General features: G+C 45.5%; 1 protein-coding gene across 1 annotated transcript; it reads right to left on the bottom strand.

Annotated features, from left to right (window-relative positions):
- Positions 1-227: 227 nt before the first annotated feature.
- LOC132540318 (endogenous retrovirus group S71 member 1 Env polyprotein-like) lies at positions 228-6,025 on the bottom strand. Its single transcript, XM_060197119.1, has 3 exons — positions 4,437-6,025; positions 866-985; positions 228-324 (listed from the first exon to the last, which is right to left on the bottom strand). The coding sequence occupies exons 1-3, from the start codon at positions 6,023-6,025 to the stop codon at positions 228-230; spliced, it is 1,806 nt and encodes a 601-aa protein (XP_060053102.1).
- Between the last annotated feature and the right edge of the window lie 2,819 nt (positions 6,026-8,844).

Genomic DNA, 8,844 nt, shown 5'->3' with positions numbered 1-8,844 from the left:
TAGAGACAGAGAAGTTTAGAGGGAAAAGGGGGATATAGACAGAGAGAGAAAGAGAGATGCCTACAGCACAGCTTCACCGCTCATGAAACTTTCCCCTTGCAGGTGGGGGCTTGAACCCAGGTCCTTGTGTACTGCAATACATATACTCTGCAGGATGCGCAACCACCCAGCACCATCAGACTCAGCCCTATCTTTTTTGGTTCACTTTCATCCAGTTAGTTTGTTCTTCAACCAATCCGCTTTAGTAATTGTGAAATTTGAATGGCCAGATTCTTCTCCATTGGTCCTCCACAAAATGCAAAGTCCTTTTTGTCTGCAACTTTTCTGGAATAGTGTATTCAGGTTCAATAATTAAATCCAGCTTTGATACAGAGGGTGATACAGTGCATAAAATACTGGACTCTCAAACATGAAGTCTTGAATTCAAGTGCTGATATCATTAAGTGTCAGAATCATACTCTGGTTCCCTCTGTCTTTCCATTTCTCTCTCTCTCTCTCTCTCCCACCCCACTTTCATAAACAACTAATAAATATTAGCTTTTCTACAACCTATTTGAACTAATGCTTGTTCACTCTCCCCTCTTCCTTTCTTTTTAAATTCAATAACTTTAACAATCAAAAAAATAAGTTCTATATAATAAGTAAGAGTAAGCACATAGCCTAGATTAAATACTGGCATGAGGACACACAGAAAAAAAAAGAAAGCATGCCACAGATTTATCACAAAGTTCCTCACAAACTAACCTCCACTAAAGAGTATTGTAGCTGGAGTGGCCTTTTTGGATTTTAACAGAGCATATGACTAAGATGGATGATAATTTGATGGACATGTAATATTGAGTTATATAATTACATGTAGTCATACCTGACTGGACAATCATAATGAAAACATGATAACTGAAGGCAGCTAGTAGTCCTGCCTTCATAAACGTAAATAACACTGCCTAAGGCAAGCATATCAAATTTTGAGAGGACTTTGTGGAAACTGTACATAAAGTAAGATTTTTGAATTATATAAGTAGACTGGATAATAACACAGTGCCGTTATCCAAATAATTGAAGACATCAATTATATTTGGTCCATTAAGTTAACAGAACATTGTACACATGTATTTTAAGGTAGAATTTGTTATAGTATATATTCTGAAAAGTGTGTCCCATAGAAATTACCCAGCATTCATCCCTTGGTCCTTAGATCCTCTGGTAGCCACTAATAGTGTCATATCTACCCTGACGCTGCTACACGGCTGGTGGGAGAGAAAACTGGCGCAGCCCCTTTGGAAGACTATAGGGAGAGTCCTTGACAAATACAGATGGAAGTACCTTATCCAGCAACATCACTCTTAGGCATTTATCCAATAGACATGGAAACACTACCTCAAAGGATCATATGCACCACTACCTATAACCATAAATGCATTATTCACAGTAGCCCAATAGTGGAAGCAGCCTAAATGCTTATTGACAGATGACTGGATTAAAGAACAGAGTATTACACCATTATCAAATAATGATATTGTGTCCTTTAAGATGAAGGGTTAGATCTGAAAGTAATTATACTTAAATAAATGAGAGGTGAAAGGTAATTACTGAATGGCTTCACTTTTATGTGTAATCTAGAGAACTGAAGCATATGAACTTGGGGAAAAACAGAATAGGAGTTGATAGCATAAGTTATGCCTGAAGCTCTAAGGTCCCAGGTTCCCCAGCACCACCATAAACCAGAGTTGAGCAGTGCTCTCATTAAGACTAATAAATAAATAAATAAATTTTAAAAAATAATAAAAGAAAAACCCAAAACTAACCAAAGAAATAAGCAAAAAACCCAAAGCAATCAAAAATAAATGAACTGTCTCTAAGACTTTGTGGAAATTTTAATGGCTATCATTGGGAGGTGGGGACACAGAACTGTGGTGGTGGGTGCAGTGTGATTGTAATCTCCCAATCTTGCAAACCTCTATTAATCACAAATAAAAATTGGCTTATAAAATAAAAGAATAAAATACAATTAAATGTATCTGCTCCGAACTGAGTTGAGTCAGTAAAACATATAAAACTTCGAAGCTAGAGTACAAAAAAGAACAACAAACCTCAGTAATAATATTCATATTGAAATAATACTCTGCGTATATATGGAGCAAGATGAAATAAATTGTCCTAATCAAGTTTAATTCTTTTTCCAATTCTTTCAGCATGACTACAACTTTTTTTTTTAATTTAATTTTATTTATTTATCCCCTTTTGTTGCCCTTGTTTTATTGTTGTAGTTATTATTGATGTCGTTGTTGTTGGATAGGACAGAGAGAAATGGAGAGAGGAGGGGAAGACAGAGAGAGGGAGAGAAAGACAGACACCTGCAGACCTGCTTCACCGCCTGTGAAGGAACCTGCCTGCAGGTGGGGAGCCGGGGGCTCGAACCGGGATTCTGACGCCGGTCCTTGAGCTTAGCGCCACCTGTGCTTAACCCGCTGTGCTACAGCCCGACTCCCATGACTACAACTTTTTAATTTGCTTGCATTACATGGCTGGCCTTGTACTTCTGTTGACTGCACTGATTCAAGCACGCTTGATGGAGCTCATTGTTCCTTTTACATTTTCTAATGTAAGAAGAAGCCCTGAATTTGGTGAATAAGCCCTGAATTTCTTTCTTTTTTTTTATTTTATGTGAAGCAGTGCTTCAGGTCTCTCTCACTCTTTTCTTTTTTTTTTTTTTTTTTTTGCATTTTTTCTTTTTGTGTGCTTTCTTTTTTATTTTTATTTTTTCCAGGTGGGGACTGGGGGTAGGAAGAGGGTGTTACTTTCTTGGCCTGGCCCTGGTCCCCAAAGTTGGACTGTGTGTGCAGGCTGAACTATGGAGTTGTGATTCTTGTGTGGAGGGGAGAAAGATTCAGGTCTTGTGCTCCAGGAGGCTTTATCATTCAGGTAGAGACAGAGAGGTACCACAGCACTCAAGCTTCCTGTGGTGAGTGCAACACCACCTCCCATGTGGTACTGTTGCAGAAATTACAGGTTAGCAAGAACCAAGTGTCACTCAGAGATTAGGAGGAGAGCACACCTTTATTATGCTGGCATGGTCCCAGCCAATTTGTGCTCTAAATCTGGGCCCCAAAAACGGCTGCATAGGGGCTTTTATTTGTCTCAATGAGATTCTCAGGGCAGAATCAGAAGTAAAAGGCAGGAAATACAAAAACAAATGCATTATCAGTTAGAAGGAAGGGTTTGTCACATCAAGCTATGTTTGTATTTTTGTCTTATCTCTGGGGCTAGGTATTCTGTGGAGACAACTGTTCATCAGGTCAGGTAATTCTTTGTTTTATTTATTTTATTTTATTTATTTTTTACCAGAACACTCATCAGCTCTGGTTTATGGTGGTGCAGGAGACTGAACCTGGGAAGCCTCAGGCATGACAGTCTGTTTGCATAACCATTATGCTATCTACCCCTGCCCCAGGTCAGGTAATTCTTTATGTTAAGATCCGTTGCTGGTCAGTTTGCATAGTGGGGGAGAGTCAATTTTAGAGAAGCCCTGAATTTCTAACCTACTTCTTGTCAGTCCTGTCCCTGATCCAGGGTGATTGTTAAAGAGCGAAATCAAACCACCATCCACTGCAAGGAAGCAAAATATGTTTATTCACGAATTGCAATCCGGGCCGAGATGGTGACTGGTGTCAGTCTACCAAGCTCGACCCTGAACAAAGCTCAAACCATACAATTTATAGGAATTCAGACTACACTCAGGGAGGGGGAACACATCACCTTATCTGCCTATATCCAATCATTTCAAACTTAGCAAAAGCCTGATCCATTCAGAGCAAAGCATGGGCTATTTCTAAACATCACACCAGACCAATAGGTCATTGCCAAAGTGGGGGTCACCACATTTTTTTGTTCTTTATTGGGACCACCGACCATCTGTTTGCAATCTATCAGGTCATCATTTGTCAGGCCATTTTTAACTGTCTGGTAACAGTATTCTGTTGCAGAGGTCATGATGAGTCCTGCTCGCTGCAGGGTCTGTCAAAATAATTGATGGCCTCTCAGGTTCTGTCGAGGGGAAAGGGGCAAGGAATTTTCCACCTCACTGGTCAGGAAGGCAAAAAGCAACTATATTTAAACTATTCTTAAAACTCAAACTTAAAAAGCAACTATAACTATTTTAGAGTTACTGCCTCTAACATTCCCCACTAGTCTTAGCTGGGAATCAAATCCTTGATTCATCTTCTTCTTCTTCTTCTTCTTCTTCTGAGCTATATTGCTCCTCGACATACTGAGACTCCAGGAGCATAACCTTCTCAGTTCTCCTTTTAATCAAGGAGATCAAAGACCTCCATAGACAAGGCCCCAGGGTAAGAAGTAGAAGTAGGGTGATCAGAGGCCCTGCCAGGGAACTAATTAGTGTTTTTAACCAAGAGGGCCAAGAAAATAGATTTGCGAACCAGCTGTCCTCGCTCAGGTCCCTTAGACGGTTATCTCTATCTTCTATTCTTTTCTTGACCTCACTTAAAGTTTTCTTCACCATTCCGGAGTGGTTGGCATAAAAGCAACAGGCCTCATTCAGGGCCACACATAACCTACCCTGTTTCATGAATAACAAATCAAGTCCCCTACGATTTTGCAGGACCACCTCGGCCAACGAAGATAGGGACCCTTCGAGAGATTCAATAGTGCCCTCTAGTGTGGCCATATCTTGATTGATCTGCTGATCTAACTGTACTAGAGTAGTCTCCTTAGCTAGGGCTGCAGCTCCCATTGCCACTGTCCCTGCTATGGCTGTCCCCACGAGTATAGGAACTACTATCGGGACACGTTTCCGTCTTATTGGTCCGAGGTAGTCTGTTCCTTGCCGTTCAAGGTGAGCCCAACCTTCTTCGCCATGGGAATAGTATACATGGGGCAGGATATGGGCCAAAACACAGAGGTCCTCTTTGGTCATTCCGTAGGGGGTGATGCAGGGGGTCATGCCCGAAGTACAGGCCCACCAAGTCCCCTCAGGGGCTTTGAGGAGGGTCGCCCACTCTTGAGTCTTACTAACTTTAATGGTTAGGTTGCAATTTCCCCTGTACGGGGAGGATTCCAATTTATAGTTGGCTGTGATAATACAAGTTCCTCTTCCCTGGATATCTCCCAGTGTCATGTGGGGCTGTACTCCCCACTTACATTCTGGGCCCTTAGAGTTGCTAGAGGATAGAGCCAGCTTCCTTATGTCTCCCTTCTGGCTACCTATTCCTGCAGAGGCAGCCACACCTATGTAATAAGGAGGCTCAGGGTGTAAACACAGCCAGCAGTTTCTGGTTATGTTAGGGTCAGACTCATTCAAAAGGTAATACATTAATTCTACAGTTTTCACTAGTGGCTTCACCCTGGGATGCAAAGGTTCTGTGTCAGTCAGTTTAGTGCCACTTGGTGCAATGTCAGTCTGATCCCCATTAGTCTCATTCTCTTCACCCATCCGTAGAGAGGGGGAGAGAGTAGGTCGGGGGTCTTCTCCTAAAATGACGGGTCTCAAGGGCCCAATAGGATTCTGAGTCCATGGCAGCATCCGCAGTTGAATAGTGAATAATGTCCCAAAGTCCTTTTCAGAAAAAGGAATCTTAATGCCCCACATTCTCCCTCTCATCCATGAATCAGTCTCATTCCAAGTTTTGACCGTCACCTCCACAGGGTTACAGTCTCCAATATAGCAAGTACCTGGTTCGGTCGGGCCACCTGGTCGAATCACTCTTGTGACTTTCAGGTGCTTATCACCATCCCTCCCTGGAGATGCTGTCAGACATTCCCCCCACAACCCACAGAAAAAATATGGTTCTCCTCTGCAGTTGGTGGGGCTGTCTTCTTTGGGACATACATAATAGGGTCTGTCCCAAAGGCGAGCCTCCAGGTCAATGGAGCCACACCCCCCATCTATAGTAGTCCCTCTGGTTGCAGTCTGGCCGGCATAGATTACCCTGGTCCAGTTGGCATCAAATAGATCACACAGATCAAGAGTGAATATAGGCTGCCCGGCAGTTAGTTGATTGGCGACCATCTTTCCCTCTTTGTTTTTCAGCTCCCATACATACAGAGAGGACACTCGGGGGTGGGAGGCATGTGAGCTTGGGCAGTGGCAGAGGTAAAACAGAAGTGCACCAGGCAAAACACACACACAAGTTAGCAGGAGACCAAGCGGACCTTCATTGGGTCTGGGGTGGCTACGGCACACCATTTCCTCAGATTCTCTATTTCCGGGGGGTCCGCCACAAATTTCTTCAGGCGAGTATGATGAATCCAGTGTCGTTTCCCGGCAACCTTAGCAGCAGTTGGCGTACTCAGAATCACGGTGTATGGTCCTTCCCACCGGGCTTCGAGATGGTCAGGATGCAGCTTCTTCACCAGTACGGAATCACCAGGCTCGAACAAGGGGACTTGGCCTCGGCTTTCCTCCCTCCGGGTCCCAGGCTTTTCGTCCCGGACGGCGGCTCTGGCTTTTCCTCGCACCACCTGCAATGCCTGTAGGGACTTAAGGAGTCTGCCCCGTGACACTTCGGCCAATTTTTCAGTCTCAACCTGGGGCACCAAGGTTGGCAGTTTACCATACACAATCTCAAATGGAGTAAATCCAGACACGTATGGGGTATTCCTGCTTTTAAGCAAAGCAAAGGGTAAAAGGGAAATCCAGTCCCCGCCAGTCTCTATTTTTAACTTGGTTAAGCTTTCCTTAATAGTCCTATTCATTCTTTCTACTTGCCCCGAACTCTGGGGGCGGTAAATGCAATGTAATTTCCATTTAATTTTTAAAATTTCTGCCAATTGTTGGGTGACCTTGGCAATGAATGCCGGGCCATTATCCGACCCCAGTGAATAAGGGAGCCCAAACCTGGGGATAATTTCAAAGACCAGTTGTTTCACTACTACCTGGGAAGTCTCTTTCTTAGTGGGGAAGGCTTCGGTCCACCCTGAAAACGTATCTACCATGACTAAGAGATACTTATATCCTCCTTGAGCCACAGGCATCTCAGTGAAGTCCAATTCCCAGTGTTCTCCAGGTTCCCCCCCCCGCCACCTGGTTCCTGGTCCTTTCACTTGTACTGGGTTAGCGTTGACTCTGGCACACGTTGCACAGCGACCTGCCACACTCTGGGAGATCCTGTGCAAACCAATTATCAAATAAAATTTACTGATCAGTTCAGCTAATTTGTTTCCCCCAAAATGGGTACCTTGGTGCGTTTGAGAGACCACCTGTCTTCCCAGTGGCTGGGGTAATAGAATCCTATCATCCGGGAGGACGATCCATCCTTCCTCATTTAATCTCCCCCCCAGTCTCCGGCTCATCTCCTCTTCCTGTTTCGAGTACACTGGTTTCTGTCCTTTTGTCACTTCTCCTGGTATAGGGGTAGCCACCACCAGTTGGGCCGTGGTCCCCACTAGTCTTTGGGCCGCTTCCCTAGCTGTCTGGTCTGCCAACTGATTGCCTCGCGAGACTTCTGAGTCATCCTTCTGGTGTCCCTTACAGTGGATGACAGCAACCCTCTCTGGCCCCCAAACAGCTGCTAGCAGGGCCAGTATCTCCTGAGCATGCTTGATAGCTTTTCCCCCAGCCGTCAGCAGTCCTCTCTCTTGATATAGTGCCCCATGGACATGGACGGTGGCAAAAGCATACCTGCTGTCGGTGTACACATTTATCTTTTTCCCTGCTCCCCACTTGAGTGCTTGAATGAGTGCTATCAGCTCCGCCTTTTGGGCTGATGTCCCTTGTGGCAAGGATGCAGCCCACAAGACCTCCCGGCTGGTGACCACCGCGGCACCTGCATACCGTACGCCGTCTTCCACAAAGCTGCTCCCATCCGTGTAGAGGGTTTCCTGTGCGTCTGGTAGCGGGACGTCCGTCAGGTCAGCTCTCAATGAGGTCAGGGCTTCCAAGATTTCTCCACAGTCATGGGTGGCGTCTTCCTCTGGGTTGGGGAGCAAGGTAGCTGGATTTAAGGCTGCAGTCTGTTTGAAAGTAATGCGGGGTGGGTCCAACAACAGTACCTGATAATGGGTGACCCGAGAATTGGTCATCCATCGGTCCGGAGGGGAGCGAAGTAAGCTGGCAAGATTGTGGGCTGTGGTGATTTCTAGGGTCTGCCCAAAAGTTAGTTTGGTAGTCTCTTTCACCAGTAGGGCAGCTGCTGCCACTGTCCTCAGACATCCAGGCCATCCGGCCGCTACTGGGTCCAGTCGTTTAGACAGGTAGGCGACAGGCTTCTTCCAGGGCCCCAGGGTTTGAGTGAGTACTCCCTTAGCCACACCAGCACTTTCTGCTACAAACAGCTGGAACGGTTTGTTCAGGTCTGGGAGACCTAGAGCTGGGGCACTTACCAGGGACTCCTTCAGTGCCTGGAAAGCCCTTTCCTCCATCTCAGTCCATTTCAAAGGAGTGTCGCCCCCTCCAGTGGCGGTGTAGAGGGGCTTTGCTAGTTCAGCGAACCCTGGGATCCATAGCCTACAGTAGCCTACCGCTCCCAGGAATTCCCGGACCTGTCTCTTGGTAGTGGGGGTCGGGATCTTTAGGATAGCCTGGACTCTTCCCTCAGACAGGGCCCTTCGTCCTTCTTTAATTTGGTAGCCCAGGTAGGTTACTTCTTGGGTACACAGCTGAACCTTTTTGGCCGATACCCGGTACCCCAAGTTCCCCAGTACCTCGAGTAGGTCTCTGGTTGCCATTTCACAATCCTCTCGAGATAAGGCAGCGATCAGCAGATCGTCCACATATTGTAGGAGGCTGCACTCAGGGTGCTCACTTCGGAAGGTCAGTAGGTCCTTGCTTAGGGCTTCATCAAACAAGGTCGGAGAGTTTTTAAAACCTTGGGGAAGTCGGGTCCAAGT

This window comes from Erinaceus europaeus, chromosome 9 (assembly GCF_950295315.1).
Source record: "Erinaceus europaeus chromosome 9, mEriEur2.1, whole genome shotgun sequence".
Lineage (NCBI taxonomy): Eukaryota > Metazoa > Chordata > Mammalia > Eulipotyphla > Erinaceidae > Erinaceus > Erinaceus europaeus.
The sequence above is the reverse complement of the archived record's forward strand: the minus strand, read 5'-3'. Positions and strand labels throughout refer to the sequence as shown.

What these genes read in the sequence shown, in the direction of transcription:
- LOC132540318 (XM_060197119.1), bottom strand. Translation starts at nt 6,025, where the DNA reads ATGGTCGCCAATCAACTAACTGCCGGGCAGCCTATATTCACTCTTGAT. An exon ending in GACCTGAGCGAGGACAGCTG is followed by an intron (nt 986 to 4,436) that starts GTTCGCAAATCT and finishes CTTTATGTACAG; the next exon opens with TTTCCACAAAGTCCTCTCAA. An exon ending in CATTATGATTGTCCAGTCAG is followed by an intron (nt 325 to 865) that starts GTATGACTACAT and finishes ACACTATTCCAG; the next exon opens with AAAAGTTGCAGACAAAAAGG.